Genomic DNA, 19,305 nt, shown 5'->3' with positions numbered 1-19,305 from the left:
GAGCAGCGTATTGTGATGTATATCTTAATTTTGTGTCATAGATGACTTGAAGTATTTCTGACTTTTCTTTTATAACTGAGTAGCCAGCCGACTGTAAGTGTGGTGCGGAGATCTGGGTGTGGGGTGATGGCAGACTTAGTGCTCAACTTCCTGTAGGGAAATAGTGTACATTCCAGGTTTTAACCCCTCTCCCCAATGGCCCTCTGGAATAATATAGACTCCACACAGAAACTATGCCAGAGTGGCGAAGTACATTCACATATGAGAATGCTTAGGACCAGCATAATTTACCATTAGTCCCTTGCATGATTCTTTTTGGGTGCTTTATATCTACAAACTATATATATCATACTGAATATAGTGCCGTGCATCCACAGGTTGTATCATAGAACACAAGGTTCTGTGCCCGCATATTATGAGCTGGGTTTTAGGCCTGTGTGCACATGGGCCATGGTATCCTAATCTGATTGGTTTCACTGTGGATCAGCCACGTTGCCCAGAAGGAGATTAGAGCTGATTAGTTCAATAAGCTGCAAGATGTATTTAGTTTTTATGGCCATAAAGTTCTATTGTGTAGTAGCAGCCTTTTTTTTTGATGACTACTCAATGACTCAATGACTACTCAATGTTTCCAGTATCTTAACTGGGCACAAAACTGCACCCTACAGAATGTGTCAGCCCTGTGAGGTCAGTGTCTTTTAAAGCCACATTTAGCAGAACAGCCACTCTTAAGATCACCACAGGATGATGACTGACTGGACCAGACACTACTGTGTAGCGTTTTCTTGTGTTGTGATGAGAGATTTTACTACTACTTAACAAATGTTTCCAGTGGGGACAATATTACAGCATAGGGTGTATGTCACTTGGATATTTTGGTTATTATTTAACTCAGTAAAGTTCTCCAACTCTTTCGGCCTCTTCCTCGTCCCAAACCAAACATCGAGAGTTTGATCTGAGTGTTTGAATGAAGGTGTAAAGACGTCCCTGCTACCAAACATGGCAGTGCCCTTAATTCCCTGAGTAGTGGTTTCCCTGTCCAACAAACATCCACATCCAGTGCCAAAGGCTTGACATAATGTTTGTCTTTGTGAACCAGTCTTGACCCACTCCATTAAACCATCGCCGCTCAAAGATTTTCTCAAAGATATAGTCAGCTGCAATTGAAAGTGATCGAGGCTGCGTGAGTGTATTTTTAGTGTTCACCAGACCGACAAATGGCTCAACCATGTTTCTTCATGTTTTCAGCTGGACCCATTTTTCTCATTGGGATTCAAAGAGGCTTTCTTGATCAGCGGAGCTTAACATTCTTATAGTGGGATCCTTTTCATGTGGTTTGGAGGAAAAAACAGTTGTTGTGTTTTCCCACTGCAGTTTATCCCCTATTATTTGTGTAGTAATTACCCTGTGTGATTTACAAATTCCCCTCATGAACTCTGTAGCACAGTTGTGGTTGATCTGTAGTGATCAGTTATTCTCTTTCTTCCTCAACCTCTACACACAAACAAACAAACACACACACACACACACACACACACACACACACACACACACACACAAACACAAACACACACACACACACACACACAAACACACTCACTCTCTTTCTCTTAAGTTCCGATCCCTTCTCTCACCAAAGCCTTTTTTCAAACATGAACTAGAAAATTGGGTCCAAACATTTTCCTCAGTTTGCCTTTCACATATGAAGAACACAGCAGGAGACTGTTCAGGTCAGACACTTTAACAATGACAGGAAAATGTCCAGAACATTCAGGCAAGTGGCGATACCTGGGTAGAGCCTGCAGGAGGCAGGACATGACATATACATTTTTGTTTACAGCGCCGGCATTGGCCAGTATAAACTCCAATCTCGTCTTTCCAAGTTGACATTGTTGGCGTCTTCTTCATGTGTGGCACCTCTTTTTCATCCGAGATATATGTATACTTTTTATTTTCACTTTTGCGCCCCTCACGTGTTAGAAACATCATCCACTTATTGCTCACTGTGAGTTTCCAAGATGTTTCCCACATTCAGCAGGATAAGTTATGGAAAATGTCTGGAGCAACTTACTTTGACATTTGCGTTCTTACACATAACCGCTCCAGAAAATTCCAGAAAGCAGCTTAAGATTGTTGTCGGGCCCACATTTTTATTCGCTCTTCATACAAACACAATGGACCACTTCCTAGTGCATCTTAGAATTATTATTGTCTAGCTTTTTTTGGGGCTTTTCCATTTTTTGCTTTGGTGTGGATATGAAGGAAAAACAACAATAATAAATATACAGTTTTCTTTTTAAATCATTTTATAGTTAAATCAGTTCGAAGACAAAGACTCGACCTGGTTCCTTCTACTATAAAGGCTGCATGCATCAGAAAGTTTGCCCTGTCTACTCCAACAGTGAAATTGAAGCCTGTCATTGAGTCTGACGCCACATGACATTATTGGCAGTAGTTGCTGAGGTCATTTGTGTTCTGCCTGACAGATGGAGGGCTGCTGAGAGGAAGTAAGTCACACCCTCCAAATACCCTCGCTGATAAGTGACCTCATTACAGCTCCACTGGGCTTTTTTTTTACTTACTCACGGAGCCCCATGATGATGACTGGCTTCTCGGGAGACCTCCGATTTTGAGCCGTGCCAAGCTCTTGGAGTTTCTGAGAGTTTTCCTTTACTTGGCTCATGGCACACAATCAGCAGGACTAACACTATCTGGCTGAAACACTTACACACAGAAATGAACCACATCTTGTTTCCCTCTAGCTGTTTACATGCACATTCATCGCTTGTAAATGTTTTTGTTGGAGTGGACTGAAACAAAGGCAAAGTGGAGACAGCAGGCCTTTAGCATCTTATTGTCTGCCCCTCACTCATCCACATGAAATATATGCAAACACCCCTCATAAAAAGTACTCTAAACCCCAAATGTTAGCCATAATATGTTGTGTCCGTGCCCAGAAGTGTTCAGGCTTGGGGGACTTTGGGCTGCAGAGCCACAGCTGTAAGTAATTCTCTCCCTCGGTTTCCATCTTTCCCTCGTTCTCTCTTCATCCTCCCCTGTGTCTGGAGAATGTAAACATCAAGAGGGAGGCCAAATCTCTGCCATCACAACCTTTCCTACAGCAGAGATGGAGACAGGGCTTGCTCGGACCGGGATTCGGAGCCTGCAGCAGTCTAGTGTACACAGAGGGTAAATGTGTATTTCGGGTTCGGATTTAAATGACAAACATTTTGTTGGCAGTCACACTCTCTCCTGGAGGTTTTCCAGCTCTACATCAACACCTCAACCATCCATCTCATCCTGGGCGTCCCTTGCTGTGCTGGTCGTGAAAGTCACAGCATGGATGCAAAGCTAACAATCAAAATCATTCCTTCTTTATAGCATCTTTTATTGCTGGTGACGGGGCCTCGGGGTGGTGATCTCGGCCGGTCTGTTGTCCTGGGCACAATATCTCAGTAACAACTCCTGGGAACCATTACTGCCGTGAACTTTGTTGAAAATATTCCTGGTCCTTAAAACACCATTCCTTACAACCACCACGACCTTTTGTCTGGTGAAGGGATTTTCTTGATTAGCTTTACTTCAGATGTTTAAAAAATCGAATGATTGGATTTCCTAAAACATTTTGTGGAGTTTGAATAATGACACATTGACACATTCATGTTCCACAGAGGATGAACTCTTTTAGTTTGTCTTCCCTCTTGTGATGCCACTTGGTAATATTTTAAGACAAGAATGAAGAAGATATCCATTACATTCTTTTGTGTTTGTTCATGATTCCCTTCCTACCTTTGGTTCAAAGCTGCCAACAATCAAAAATCCTAACATTTCCCCCTATAGCAGCAGAAGTCTAAGAATAGTAAAATGCTGTGGAGCTCATCCAACAACTATTCTGGGGAGTTATGGACATTGGAGGGTTGGGGGGGGGGGGGGGGCCACAGATCAGTGGGACTTTTGCATTGTTTTCATTTTGATGGCACAATCATGCACACAGCTATCATGTTACCTGAAGCTATTTAAAAGTCGTTTGTCACAGAAACCCCGGTTCTCTGCTGCCACTAAAGATGTGCACCCCCGCTGAGGCCAAACCTCTCGAACTGCTTTCCAGCCCCAAAATCCCAAGGCCATTTTCCCTCTCTTATTTCTTTTTCTGCGGAAGAATGTGAACAAATTACCCCCATATGTGTCTGAAGGAGCCCCATGGGAAAGGGGCCAAGAAGGATATACTGCTGACAGAACACAAACATTGACTTCATCAAACATCGCGAGCAGCGTGCTCTGATGCAGTCCATATGGTCACCTGGCACCGGCAGCCATTTGCTGACAGTACAGCAACATCTCACCAGCGAGGCTCTTTATCTTCTCGTGCCACATGTTGTTCGGTATCTGACATGAGGAGGTGACTGGAGGTTGGTCACGGTGGTTGCTATCACCAGTGAGGCAACATGTCAGCGTCTACAGAGGAGGGTTTGTGTTTCCTCGGGCCCTCAAATGATAAGGCAGTGGAGCGATAACAAAGATTTAATGTGTCAATCAAATGTAAATGTTTTGCGTGTACCGTACACTGTAATGTGGTTTGCAAGGTCCCAGAACCCTCGTATAGGGCCTTGTGTGTTTTCAGCCAGTAACCAGAGTAACAGCATGGGACAGGACAGAAAAATGGAGCAAAGAAAATAAAGGAGCAAAGAGCAACATGGGGTATAACTTTACCTCAGTGATTAACTTTAAATTTCAAGCGTACCACATGCACTCATTCTCACTAAAGCTGTATTTCCTTTGGCAAAAGGCCAGAGGCTTTTGACCTTGTTCGCTTTCCTTCTCATGTAATTCAGCAGGCATTTGGTTGTGACCTTTCAGGCAATGAACTCTAAGAAAGATCGCTTACAGAATGCCTCCCCATGCCTTAAAGTGAAGAATCACCCAATCAAGTACGGCAATATATTGCAGACAAACATCAATGTGTCTGGAGCCGTACTCCTTCTCCTCCTTAATGCTGACCTCCAGCATCAGGAATGTATGATTCACCAGAGGAGGGAACGGGTGGACTCTGGTCCTATCTGGCGAGCTGGAGTATAACGGAGCCGCAGGCTGATCCAGAGGAATCCTGTCAGTAGGTTCTGCCTCCTCCCCCAGGCGTCTCGGACACCACAACACGCACACAGAGAGTGAGGGGGAGAGAACATCAGGGATTTGACAATAACAGACTCCGAGAAGAAGTGGAGCTATTAAATTGCAGGGGCTTTCGTTTAGATCCACATCATCCTAGCTGTTTGCTGGGTTGTTTAATGGTGATGAGCAAATTAATTAACAAATTGAATATACACATAACGCACTATGTGAGTGCTTAGTAAATGTCTTCTGCTGCTGTTTCTCTGCAACAGCCGCAAATAAACATGAGTTAGTGCATGCAGAAGTGACCACACCAATGCAACAGCCACAACCGCAAAAGCCTCACAACTGAAACACAACCACAACGCAAAGTGAGCGACAGTGGATGTTGACAATAAAATGAGCAGTGTTACTTACTGCAGTCCAGTCATGGATATATGGGTCAATTGACCAGACATTTGTGAAAAATTATGCTGCTACTTAAAATTTGATGGTTCTCAATTTGAGATATTACGGTACAGGTGCTTGGAGCGGCCAAAGAAGAAAACATGTGTGACCTTCACCCGACATTCAAACAACAACAAAAAAACACTGCAGAAAGAAACTCTGCTCGCTTCATTGTCAACTTCTGTTGTTTTTCAATTTCATTGTATTGTGTTTCCGTTGTGTGGTTTTTGCAGTTCTGTTTTCTGTTAATGCACTAATGTTAATCCATAAAAAGTGACACTTGCTAGTTGGTAGTTTGAATGTAAGTATATTAACACATTAACCTATAAATTTAATGATGTGTTTATAGTTGTAAAAATACTAATGAAACTCTAAATACTGACTTAGTAACATTTGATTAAGTTTGAATATGAAAGTAATGGCCTCAGCATCAAGGACACAACGACATGTGAAGGTCTGTTCTGTAAATAATATCTGAAGCTGCTCTGATCAATATTTTGAACAATGGATCAAATCACTACGTATAACGTGACTTGCACTGTCAATCCCACAGGGGATCGCCCATCTCTGTAGTCCCCACTCAGCACTGGAAGGCGATTTAGCCTCTTTTAGCTCCCAATCATGACTTTTTACTGTACTCCACCTGATTCAAGGTTTCACTTCTCCTCAGTCAAGAACTGAACAGCTGACGGACAAAGTTAGCAACAAGCTGGTGGACATAGAGAATAGAGCGTTTACCAACTGAAGCACCAGCTATCTCCCTCAGAACTTGATGGAGACACAGGTAGAGAATGGAGGAAAATTGATGGTTATTGTTAAAATGAGATGCAGCATCAATTGATACACTTATATTCTCTCCCTGTAGAATCATTATTGATTCAGATTTGAATCAATATTGCGGTTGTTGTACATCTATCAATGTAGCATATATGTAGTTCAGGCATGTAGTATTGATTATAATCAATGTAATATGACATGCTTAATGTAGTTTCTGTATGTATTGATTGCATCATGGCCCCATGGACAGTGTATTGATACAGTATGTGTTATCTGTTGATGTTAATGAGGCAGCCTGAGTAGTAATAATCAATATATATAATTAATAACGTGAAAGTTAAATGTAATTTGGTCTGAGATGTCATTCGGGGGTTATATTGGCTCTTGTTTCACCTCATCTGTATCAACGATGGTCTAAATACAATAGAAACATTTCTGACCAGGCTTCGTCCCACTGTAACAAAATGTGTGGTGACACTTAACAATAATAATATTTGTTGCAGGCTGTTGTATTAGACTGCATTAGTTTTATGTGTGTTAGTGTTTATTCTTGGAGCGTATGTACCTTTCAAATGCAAAAAAACTAACGAGGCCCGGAAGTGCAAATCCCAACAATAAATCACAAAATAATAATCATAATCATAATAATTGCACTTTTCTTTTTTGTATAGCACCTTTCATACTAGAAATACACTCAAATTGCTTTATAAAGCATATAAATGATTTCAAAATGAGAACAGAACAGATTTTAAGAACCGTAAGAATGTCTTAAAATGACATTTAAAGGACAAGGAAATAAAAAAGTATTTTCAGTCACTGACTAAATGTCACAACATAAAAAGAGAATTATATGTGAATTCGATAATTTCCCAGAAAACCTGCTTGAATTTAACCTCTTCACACTATTGGTCATTGTGAAGGTCTATAGTAACAACCCATGATGTGTTAAAAAAATAAGTGTGAACCCCATTGTGTGGTCAAGATTGCAGGATTAATAAAGATACAGTTCTATGCATCTTCTGAGTAAATGTATAAAAATTTGCCAAGTTGGAATATATTGCATCATTTTTAAAGTGGTTTTGCTGTTGACGGATTCACTGTGGGTCAAAGATTCGGATGCGTTTGTAAATGCACGGAAAGAATGATGAACAATAAAATGAAAATGAGAATCAAGCACGCCCTGTTCCAAAGGAAGATTAAACCACAATTGCCAATTGAATTCATGCACTTAAATTTCTATCATTTTTAGAAAGGATGGGACGTATACAGGGTTTAAAAAAAATCTTCTTATTGGCACCGGGGTCCTTGAGCTCCTCCTCACCCGGGGCGATGGAAACGCCAGAGTGATTCCTGGCCATTCTCCTGGGCTCTAGGAGGAAAATCCTGTTTAACGTCTCCACAATAACATTCCCTGGGGTTATTTATTCAGGAATGTTAATGTGCTTAGAATCTACTGGCCCCTGTGGCCTCTGACACGGGCTCCTCTGGGCTTTCCTATCAAGCGTTCGATCAGGCACAGCACAAGCTCTCCGGTGCCACTGCCATCTGTTTAAACAACAAAGATTGATGCAGCAGGAATCTATTGATGAGCCTGTAGTCAGACAGCACGCGTTATTTGTTTGTGTTGAATCCTGCCTTACAGCATACACACAGTGTGCATCCCTGCTTGTGTTCTCGTTGCAGTTTCACATTGCAGTACATGCCAGCTTTTGCAATTGATGTAATTAAAATGTTTGTGGGCCTTCTCAGTAGAAAATCATGGATTGTTGGTGTTCCTCCTGTGAACTGTAAATACTGTTTTTATGGCTCTTCTCAGCTCCAGGATCTGTGGTTTATGTTACAGCCTGAATAAACACAACACAATTACAGGATGTAAATGGGCCTCTCCATACATGTGAGATCCATTACTTTTCCACACTCATTTAATCTCTCTGCAGGTTCCCTAACCGGAAACAGATGCACAGAGCAGCGGGATCACCTAACTAAAAATTCATGAGCAGTGGGAGTTCATAGCTATTTCTCTTTTAATCTCGTGCCTTTTTCTTACGCATTAATAAGATGTCAGTTAGATCCTTAAAGGTAAAGTTCCACATTTTGGGGAATGTGCTTATTTGCTTATTCTTGCTGGGTAAAAAATGAGAAAATAGAGTTACTTCCAGCAAGCTGGTTTGCTTAGCATAGAGCAGTCACTGGAAACACGGGGAAACTGCTGCCTGGCTCATGCCAAACAGCATGATATGCACGCAAGTACCTTTAAAGCTCAGCAATGAAAATGTTATAGTTTGTTTGTCTCTCAGTAGAAAAACCAAACTGTTAAAAACAGATTTAAAAAGACCCCCCTCTTTATGTGTGGGACAATTTCTTAATGAGAGCCAGACTTCCTTGAGACACTGCTGGTCAGGACCAACATACAGTGCCCATAACATACCTCAACAAATCATCTGTTGTTTCATACTTCTTATTATTTTTTCGTTTTTTTTGTTTTTACTGACCATTGACCATTGTTAATAAAGACGGACGAGGCACCTCCCCTTCCTCCCTCTATAAAGATATGAAGCCCAAATACCCCAGATTTGAACGCTGCCATCTTGTGTATTTGAAGCCAGAGTTTGCACAGTAGTGATCAGGGGATAGAACTGTGGTATCAAGGTCCCGCCCATACACGGGCTTGACCAATCGTGAGTCCGTGTTAGCTGTCAGTCATGACATTTCAACACCTATTTTTATGGCATCAAATAAGTAATTGAATCCAAACTTGCTAAGAAAATGAACATGTGAACAAAAATCTGTGTAATAAGAACTAGCTCAGAGACCGAAACCATTTATGAGGAACAATGTATTTGACGTATACTTTAACATTTTAGTTTGATCCATCCACTAACATGGAGGAGACAGGGTTTATGACCCGTACTACAATCAGCCACCAGGGGGTGATCCAGATGATTTGGCCTCACTTGTGTGGAGCTGTCGTGTCGTACATCTTTATATACAGTCTATGGATTAAACAGATGAGAAAAACAGTGCTAGTTTTAGAGTTCTGGAACTGCTCAGAAGCAGATTTTGTTGCCTTTGGAATTGAGCCAGACTGTTTCACCAGTTTCTAAACTTTATGCTAAGCTAATTTGCCGGCTAATGGAGCGTGCAAACAGGGATCTGTTGCCAGTCTAAATCTAAATCCCAGCTAGAAAGTGAAATGTTCCTCAAAATGTGGAACCTTTCCTTTAAACTCATCTCTGAGGGCAGATCAAGTCTGCTCAACGCTGTGATTTAAAAAAATAAAAAATGTTCTCAAACTCCCCATGTACTGTATATTTGACGTGTAGATTTCCACTCTGGAGAGCTTATTTTTCTTGGGAAACTTTTTTCCTAATTGTGCTTTAAAAATCCAGGGGTCCTGGCCCTCCCTGATTGGCTTTGTTTGCATGTGCGGACCTTCCACAGACCATGTGAACCTGAAGGATTTCCTGGCCCACTGGCCTCATTTGTAACGTAATGCTGTTTTTCTGACCCTCGACTGCGTGCATGCAAACACACAAGTCACGCTTCAGGCTTACTCACAGGGGACTCAGGCTGTACCACGAGGATTTCAAAATATCTATTAAGCTTTACTCAAGACTTGACCCGACGCAGTCCACATCACTGGTTGTGGTTTCATGTCCGTCACCCTGCTCGTCACGTTTCACAGGGTTTGGCAAAAATTCAGAAGAACTCCCACCCCACATCCTCTTTATGACACACGGTAAATCACGTTTAATTCCACTGACAGATGCAGTAAAATCTTATCTACTCATAATGCTGGCCTTTCAATGACTTTCACATTTTTTCCATATTTTCATGTTTGCGTAAGTTTATGATTTCCCTAAAACTGGAAGTTGGAGGCCCTGACTCATAAAAAACATAACTCTTTCTGTGTGAAAGGTTTTTACGATTAGCCTCCGCCTCATGTAACACTGACCCCGGGGTCTGAGCTGCCCCGAAAACACTTGTTTTAAATGTGGGCAATATTTTACAGCACCCTCTGGGCTTGCACGAACCAATTTTTTTTTTAATCCACTTCTCCTTTCAGCTTCTCACTTGCTTTTTCAGTCAAAGAAATTACAAGAATGCAGAGTCAAGTATGAAAAATTATCTTTCTCTATTAGGCTTCTCTCTAAAGGAATCACGGAACGTGTTCGCCGCAGAGGTGAGCGTATTTTTCAATAAATCTGGACAATTAATGGCCCAGACTCCTATAAAATTAAAGAAAGCATATTCTTTATGATTCTCCAACAGATGAGATGACCTCAGAGTATTGACTTTGGCTCAGTTTTCAGGGTAGCTGTGAGTTAGACTGCCTCGCTGGTGAAACCTGATCTGTATATGCTTAAGCAAACAGATTTAATGAATGAGTTCCCAGAGGTTCAGAAATGATGGCTCGATTGTTCAACTGTCTGAGAAAGTCATCAAACACTCGGGTGCCCGGAAACTTTAAATGTCTGCTGCCATCTACAGGCCATTATAGAGAAGAACAAGCCATTTGAATTTAGCTGGCAAATATGTTTCTGCAACATCGAGTGTGAAGGGAACGATAAGTTTAAGTTTAGATTTTAAACTTAAAAATAATAAGATGCTGTGACAATGATCATTACTTCAAACCAAATGTATATAATCTCTTCAGATATCATGGCTTTGTTACTCATCTTGTGTGCATGCCTTTGCTTCTTGGGTTTGTCTTATTTAAGTTTAGTCAGTTTTGTAATTACCCTATTATACACGATTAAACGATTATCTTCCTGTTTTTTTTAATATAAATAACAATGCAAATTTGTTTATATTTGATTTTGGGAATGTAGGTATGTGAGTATCTATATATGTATAAATATATATATATATATAAAGCCTTTTTTTATTATGACCTATATTTTTTCTACACTATATACAATATAGAGATAAAGAGAATATATAGAAAAACCTGTCTATATAACGATAGAGGTTCCTGGTTCTTCACAGGTCTGAGATGGATGCTGCGGTGTTTCCCTCACACTACAGTGACAAGTGGTAACATCCTTTATCAGGTTTTCTGCAGCTAAAAAGTCTCCTCCCACCTTCTTACTGGTGAAGCATCATAAATGTATTTTCAGACAAAGTCTTAACCTCCGTCATGAGGATGCAGGAAGCTCCCATAACTGCTGCCCTGATTTTACAGGAATTAATATGGGGCAAGATGACAGGCGATAAAAATAAATAATCTATTTGAGTGGATGGCAGATGTCAGCTGCTTATTTGACCCATCTCTGTGTCTAAAATCGGAGTCTTTCCACTTAAAGAATTAAAATTGAAGCATATCTCACTTCAACAAATTTTGTACAAGGGAGACACCGGGGGGCTATTCCCAGGGGTCTCCTCCCAGTTGAGCGTGCCCAGTAAACTTCCAATATAGGCACCAGGAGGCATCCTGACTAGAGGCCCAAACTTCTTCAACTGTCCCCTTTAGATGTGAAGGAGCAGCGGTTCTACTCCAAGCCTCAGTCTGATCTCCTCAGTCTGATCTCCTCACCCTGTTTGAGGCTGACCCCAGACACCCGGCGGAGAAAAACTCGTTCTTCCTCTCACATTCAATATCCCTTTTACAAAAGGAATAAATAATCTGTCTCTTCATGTTCTCTTCACTACAAATGATGTGGACATGTTGTAGAAATAAGTGATGATCCCAGGATAAAATACTTAGATTTAGCCCTGCTAACATTGTAAAGTAGGATATGGGATGTCCATATCATAGCCTCCATTACATTGTACCTTCATTACTATTGTTTGATTTGATGTTTTAATCAGTAACATGATACAATAAAAATTCTAATCTTATCAAAGTAAGTAAATAAGTAACAAGGCAATAAAGAATTAGAACATAAAACATAGACTACAGTCTGACTAAGCCATTAGTCAAACTACTGGTCACCAAATTTTTCTCTCTTCCACATTTCTCTGTTGTTGCCCTGCTTTAGAGAGGCGTTAATATGAGGCCAGGTAATATGTGACCCCACCGGACGAGGCAGATTCCCTTGAATTGCAGGTTTTTTTTGTCTTCTGTCAACAAGTGCATGAACTGCTACGTTTCTCTATGTTGTGATTTGGCCCAAAACAAACACAACTGACTTGCACGGATTTAAACGTGATCAGCAGCAGCGGCTCGGTGCGCACAGGTGCCACTGAAGCCTCTCCATGTGACCTGCTGGAGTGATACTCCCTCCATTGTTCCGCACAAAGAGTGTTTCCACTTTCCAGCATCATGTTGTACATGGTTACACACCAGCAATTCCTCTGTAGCAGCGTGAATGATCCCAGCAGTCAGCAGGACGCACGAGTCGCGCGTTCACGCTTCCAGCGTTTTCACTGCTCGTCCTGCGCTTCTCTGGCAAGTCTGATCGAGATCGTGCTTTATTGTGGCGTGTTCATGTGTGTGTGTGTGTGTGTGTGTTTGTGTGTGCGTGCGCGTGCGCGTGCGCGTGCGCGTGCGTGCGAGTGCCTCTTTAAGTTAAAGGTGAAGTGACTTTACGCACAAACTCTTCTCCATCCAAAAGCATCTCCACTGGATTACCTGGAGGTGAAAAGGCTGCCATGGCAGAGGAGAGCCTCCGGGATTTCTTTCCAGAGATGAGGGAGGTGGAAAATAAGGTCGGGAGGAAAACACCGGAGAGTCTTCTGATGTGGATGAGGGATGCTGCGGACTGTGGAGACGGCTGCAGGTGTGATGTGGGGGACAGGGGAGACCACAGCTCTGCCTCCAGTGGAAGCTTCTCTGACAGGATCAGCTGTTTGAAACAAGAGATGGTAAAACTCCCAGCTTTTCACTTTTCACATAATAAATACTATATTAATACATACTAGATGGCAAAGCTGTGAGTGTGTAGTTTTTGAGTTGCATGTACCTGTTCATCTCCCCATGTTTTCACTGTGACAAAACCTGTGCAGCTTGTTTCAGTGATCACGGCTCAGTTTTTTTTTAGGCATGTCTCCACCACTGAGTTTCATTGTGAGCCACTTCACCTGCTCTGGATTTTTATTTCTAATGACAGACACTGTCTCTCCGCCACACCCCTCACCTGGCTCCTCTCCCATTCACCTCTGTTCATTCTGCACATTCTGACTGGATTCCTCTGCTCATTCTCTCCCCATGTGCCTCTCAGTTACAGTATTTCCATGATGTGTAATGAGTACACTAGCAGGGGCCTCACTAGTGGTGGGGATAGACTGCATTCTGTCAGGGGGGCCCAGAGATAAAAGGGGCCCCATGAGAAGGACCAGGCACCCCACTAAAAACCCCAAACACACATCCAGCGGTGGAGGAAGTACTCAATCATTTTGCTTACGTAAAATACAAATAATTAGACGAAGAATTGTACACACATGAGCTTTTCTACTTGAGTAAACATAGGCAATCGTTTACAGTATTAAATGTACTTGTGCAGTGTAACCTGTTCCTTAATGAAACAATCCACTACATTATTATGGCTGAGTCTCCGCCTCTTCCGAATCCATTTCAGGTGTTTCTTCTTCACTAGTCATGCGGCTGCAGGAGGCGGGGTTTACCTCCCTGCTCAGATTGGATCTTTGGATCAATTCTTACTTCTAAAAATATAAAAGTCAATGTTAAGATGCAACACAATGCTTTTTAAAAATGTGGTGAAGTAGAAAGTACAGATATTTGCTGGTATGTCAAATGGAGTAAAAGTACCTACTAAAGTAAAGTACAGATACATGACAAATGCACTTAAGTACAGTAACTAAGTAAATGTACTTTGTGACATCCCCCCACTGCTTAGATCAAGTTCAGGTTCAAACATGTATATGATATAGTCAGTCAGGTCCCCTCATACACACATGTTAATGCATGCATCACTGATAAGTTGTTAATTCTCCATGTTGTCCATGCAGAGAAGGCTGCGCTCTGCCGATGTGAGGATTCTGCGGCAGCTGCTTGCCGTGCACGAGGGTATCGAGGCCATGCGTTGGCTGATGGAGGAGCGGGGATCCCTGGTCAGTGGCGGCGGCAGCTTGACAGGAAGCCTGAGCAGCCTGGTCACTGTAGAGGAGCACGGGCCCTCTGTGACGCCCTGCAGGTAGAGTTGATCATCTGTCAGAGGGGGGCTCTCATTGAAAAAGTGCATTTAGATAAGCCAAGATGTAGGTACAATTACATGATACAAAATATTATAATGAATATGACATGCAATATTAACATATACTGTCTATCCAGAGACCCATGAACCTCCATGCAGTGTATCCTCGATTTGAAACCAGAAATTTGAGTTTCTAAAATCGTAAATGAATGAATTTATTTCACTGCTGATCTGCAGTGAACCATTCAATACAAAATACATTAGCTGAATTATGCTGGATATGCATTTCGGGGTTTTCAGTCCAGATGTGACTCAATATTCCAAGTGTTTCTCCCACAGGGAGAGCCAGAGTCCGACCTTCCCTCAAGATTTGACAGAAACAACAGGTGAGGACTCCGCAGGTCAGCGATCACCACATGATGATGGTGATTCATTCCACAAGAGCTACTTGGATGTTCTGAGCCCTGAGTCTGGAGGAGGGAGATCTCCAAGTCCTTCCAACTCTGAGTTTGAACCCAACCCTGCCAACGGTTTGGTCAGTGCCAGTTTACAAAAGTCACAAACACAGGACGTGGACGCAGGTCAAGACCCCACAGCTGGAGCTTGTACCATCAGCAGAGCTCTGCTCAGATCTAGAAAGGCAAGAAAAGAAGTGAAAGCAGATATTAGTGGTTTTACCCAAGAGTCCGGGGAGATTCAGACAGAGCGCAATCCGCCTCAGGAGAGTTTCAGAGCCTCTCCGAATGAAGTGATGGAGGAGCAAGAGAGTGCATCAACTGCAGAGACTGTTCTGCTGGGGTATGACGCTCAGTGGTGCTGGGTGGAGTCGCAGGATGATGTGACGTTCTTATGAGTATCTGTAACTGAAGCTGTTGCACCTCAACAGATACTGTAGCTGCCAGTTAATGCAGTGGGACTTCAAATGCATAATAGTGACTTCAGTGTGCCTTGATAAAACAAGAGGCACTAGCATAAAAATAAATAGTGCAAACTCTGTCATTGATTTTTTTTTCCGAATGTAATCTGTGTAATTGTGTTTTTGCTGTATTTTATGAGTGAAAAAGCAAAAAAAAATTAAAAATACCATGGCATTCCTTTATATATATGATAGAAACCTCCAATCTTGGCTGATAAATGTTATATACTCTTGGGGATTTGATTTTCAGTATTACATATAGCCTACAGACAGTTCATTAAGAACTTCTTCCTTTTATTGTGGGAAAAAGAGTCATTTTAGAACATAGATGGAGAATCTTCTTTGTATATTCTCCATCTTGTCCTATGTTCTAAAACGATTCAGTTTGAGTTTATATTATGACACAATGAGTAATAGTGATGATTTTTGGATTAAATTGTTAAGCAATGATGAGTCCAATATATACATTTTGGTAATAAATAAGACAGACATGTTGTCATGAAGGTTCCTCTTTGTTTCTCAACCCAAACAGTAGAGCTGTCTGAATGTGCTGAATCAACGTGTCCGTGAGTAAAGGTAAAATGTTCTTTAAATAAACAAATACGAAAATAAATAAATACAGTAATGTGGAAATAAAAAATGCACCACGTTTTTAAAAATAAATAAATATGGGTGGAAATACATAAACTGTATTTATTTATTTGGGCTGTTTCTGTCCTCGATACACTCGATTTGTGCGATGTCGATATTTCCAAGAGACCGTGAAGGCAGCCCATGACGCTTGTCGCGTCGTCACAGAAACCAGGAAGTGCCGTGAGAAACGATACGCTCCGGATCACTGTGACATTACAGGAAACAGGTCGATGTGATGGTTCAGGCAGTGGCGAGGGAAACATGGAGGCTTGTTTTCTACGCGGGCTCCTTCTCTTCGCTCTGACCACTTCGACATCAGGAGGCGGTGAGGGCTTTGTTTTGGTTCTCCTCCGCGGGAAGCAGCTATTATTAGCATGTTGGCTAACTGTCCCCACGCTTGGTGCTGCGTGACCGACGCTACAGAGACACTGTTTACACTTGTGTGCACACGGACATGTGTCTGTCAGCGTCATGTCCACAGTTTAGTGTGAAGGTGTCTCCATGGATGTCTCAGTGTTTCTGGGTCAAGCACTTTGTTGGTTATTTAAAGTTCAAACTTGACTGTACCAATTACTGGCATCGTACAAGGTCCAGTCTTTATAACAATTTAAAAAACAACAACAACAACAACAACAACAATTTGAACCATTTAGTATTAAATTAGCATTTCAATTTGTTTTTCCGGTGGGTCATTTATTTGTTATTTTATTATCAATTGCTCCATTACACTATCTGCGATTAGCCTTTGCAGCTTTAGCTCAATTTTGCTAAACTGCTAAGATCTAAACTCCTCCATGTTTACTGCCACAGCTGCTGAAGTTGAATGCTTAGAAGTAAAGGAAACAGGAGTGGAAACAGTTTGAAATGTTCCAGATACAAACCAAAAATAAACAAATTAAATAATAAGCCAGTCAACAGAAGATTTTGAGGATCATATTATTGTATGAATTCTTTTCTTTCTTTTTTTCAGCAAAAGGTATTCTGTTTCTGGCTTCTCACACGTGAGGATCTGATGCTTGTCTTTGTCACACATGACATTAACTGAATATTATTCAAAACAAGACATTTACATTGTCACCTAGCTCTATGGAAAGGTATAACTATCATAATTAACAATTTGTTGTCATTTTATAGGCAAAAATAATCATTCAAAAATATGTATCAGCATATGAATTGTTAAATAAGTTGCAGTGTTTTCAACCTGTTTAGTTTAAGAGTAACTCTAGATGCACTGCACTGTTAAAGAGACATACGTTAACTCGAATGCCCACCGTAGAATAACGCTTCTGTGCATGTAATTCAAAGTTACAGGAGTTAATTGAAATATGATTGTAATTAGTATATTTTCATCGGTGAAAACCTTCTGCCCCACAGATGGACAGGTGACGTTCGTGCCGGAGCTCTCATCCAAACCAGCTCAGAAGTTGTCCAAGTACGGTTGGTACGGCAACGTGAGGCTGCAGAGGTTTCACATCCCAGAGGAGACCGCCGTCGCTCGCTGGCTGTTTTCCATCACCAAGCTCCACAACTTCCATTGTGGACAGAAAAACGTCACCATGTAAGAGGAATGCACTTTCCTCCACTGTTTTATTTCCTGATGTTTGGCGACTTCTGCTGTGATGAGTTTCATTCTCTGTTTAGTGAAATCCGACTTCCTTCTCTCTCTCTCTCCCTTCACGTCATCGTTTCTCTGCTCAAACAGATGTCTGTTGAATTCGACTCTCTCTCTCTCTCTTTTGCAGTCATATTCGATGGGGTGCCCCTCCAGTTATAAACCTGATAGGTTCAGTGTTTCCTAATGACACACTATGGAGTCCTAGCCTGTCTCTGACCCTACCAGTAGCATTACACAGCTCCATCACCTTTAACCACTCCGACCCTGCCCCCGGTGATTGGTACGTTGCTGCCCACTTGCCTCAGGATGACGGGCGCATCGAGCAGAAGGTTTGTATCGAGCTGTGTACACTTGACCCTTGATATTTTCAGATCTTGAGATTTTTGTTGAGGTTCTAAGTATTAAGGTTTTCTTAGAGTGATTTTTTTTTTTATTATGTAAAACCGATTTTTATTTTACATTTAAAGGCCAGGATAAGGTGTCAGTATTCCAGTTATGCTTCACTTGGAAAACCCCAACCTGTTATACTGGATCAGAGGGTTAGGAGGATTGTTTATTTTGCAAAGCAGCTGAACCACATTCTTCCTTCTTCTTGTCTCTGTTTATGCAGCAGGATTACATTAATTGTTGTGTTGTCGTATTTACCAATGGCAGAAAAAGAAAGAAAAGAAAATAATTAATTTTAATTTTTAATTTTACCTTCGTCTACATTTTTTTTGTGTGTGGATTTAGTTGCATACATTTTTTTTCCTTCTGACCCGTGACTCTTATCTGTTTTTAAGTCGCCCATAAAACACTGCACTAAAAACATTTTCTCTCTCTCTTTGTCTGTCAGGGTCTTCTGTCCTGCGCTTATTTCTTCCAGCCTCAGTTATCAATCAGGAGAGCGGTGGACACACCTATTTTACAACAGGGCACATTCCTCCAACAGACCACCGCACCTGACAGACCGGCTCGCCTTAAGTAAGTAGTGTACACCTTCCAGTCCCGTGTTTCTTCTATTGATACGGATGTATTTTTTTCCCCCATTAGTTTATACTGTACACAGTAATGTTTTTGTGTGTGTGTGTGTCTTAGGTTCTATGTTCCAGAGTTTGCCTCTTCTCTCTCCGTCTCCGTGGCGGACTGTTCTTCAGGGGAGGGAGCAGACACTGGAAACTGTTCACTGGTCCTCAGGCTGGGCTCCTCCTCTCTGCAGCAGGGCCCAGTATCAATGAACTGCTCAGGGACTGGCTGCTCTGCCGTGCTGTCTAACCCACCTTGGGACACCTGGCTACGAGTTGTCGTTGACAGCAGCCAAGACAACCGCACTGTGACCTTTCGTATCATCGCAAACTACACAGGTGACTATAGATGCATGTCTGAAATTTAAGTTTCACATATATTATATATCTGTTCTAATCTACAACTTGTGCATCTTTTTGCTCTGTTCTCATTTGTGTCTTCCTCAGTGGGTTGTAAGCCAAAAAGTGTCGGCCTTAAAGCAGACGATGACATTAAGAAGCTCCGTGGAAACAGCAGCTATAGCAACTCAACTTCAGCAGGCAACAGCTCACTGGCTACAGCCGCGGTCGCCTTAATCAATGACTCAGCATCGCCGTCGTTGGAGTCCGCGTGTGTGTGGAGCATCCCTGTGCTCTACGAGGAGGTGGACGTTCTGTCGCTGCGGTACACCCCCGTCAGCGGACCCAACGTCAGCGTCACTAATACAC

The 19,305-nt window shown here is 41.9% G+C and overlaps 2 protein-coding genes across 2 annotated transcripts in view; both read left to right on the top strand.

The window, feature by feature from the left end:
- The first annotated feature begins 12,420 nt into the window (after positions 1-12,420).
- Positions 12,421-15,513, top strand: LOC117778764 (leucine rich adaptor protein 1-like). The gene is made up of 4 exons (XM_034614545.1): positions 12,421-12,724; positions 12,891-13,140; positions 14,245-14,429; positions 14,769-15,513. The coding sequence occupies exons 1-4, from the start codon at positions 12,645-12,647 to the stop codon at positions 15,280-15,282; spliced, it is 1,029 nt and encodes a 342-aa protein (XP_034470436.1). The 5' UTR covers positions 12,421-12,644; the 3' UTR covers positions 15,283-15,513.
- Positions 15,514-16,134: 621 nt separating this feature from the next.
- Positions 16,135-19,305, top strand: part of pgap6 (post-glycosylphosphatidylinositol attachment to proteins 6) — an 8,673-nt gene continuing 5,502 nt past the window's right edge. Inside the window, exons 1-6 of the mRNA XM_034613571.1 lie at positions 16,135-16,303; positions 17,353-17,536; positions 17,721-17,922; positions 18,429-18,556; positions 18,671-18,936; positions 19,045-19,305. The exon at positions 19,045-19,305 is cut by the window's right edge and continues 77 nt beyond it. Of these exons, the coding sequence (XP_034469462.1) occupies positions 16,240-16,303; positions 17,353-17,536; positions 17,721-17,922; positions 18,429-18,556; positions 18,671-18,936; positions 19,045-19,305 (1,105 nt within the window). The 5' untranslated portion in view covers positions 16,135-16,239. The remainder of the gene's footprint in view (positions 16,304-17,352; positions 17,537-17,720; positions 17,923-18,428; positions 18,557-18,670; positions 18,937-19,044) is intronic.

The sequence above is a fragment of the Hippoglossus hippoglossus genome, chromosome 17 (genome assembly GCF_009819705.1).
Source record: "Hippoglossus hippoglossus isolate fHipHip1 chromosome 17, fHipHip1.pri, whole genome shotgun sequence".
NCBI lineage: Eukaryota > Metazoa > Chordata > Actinopteri > Pleuronectiformes > Pleuronectidae > Hippoglossus > Hippoglossus hippoglossus.
This window is presented reverse-complemented; position numbering and strand designations above follow the sequence as displayed.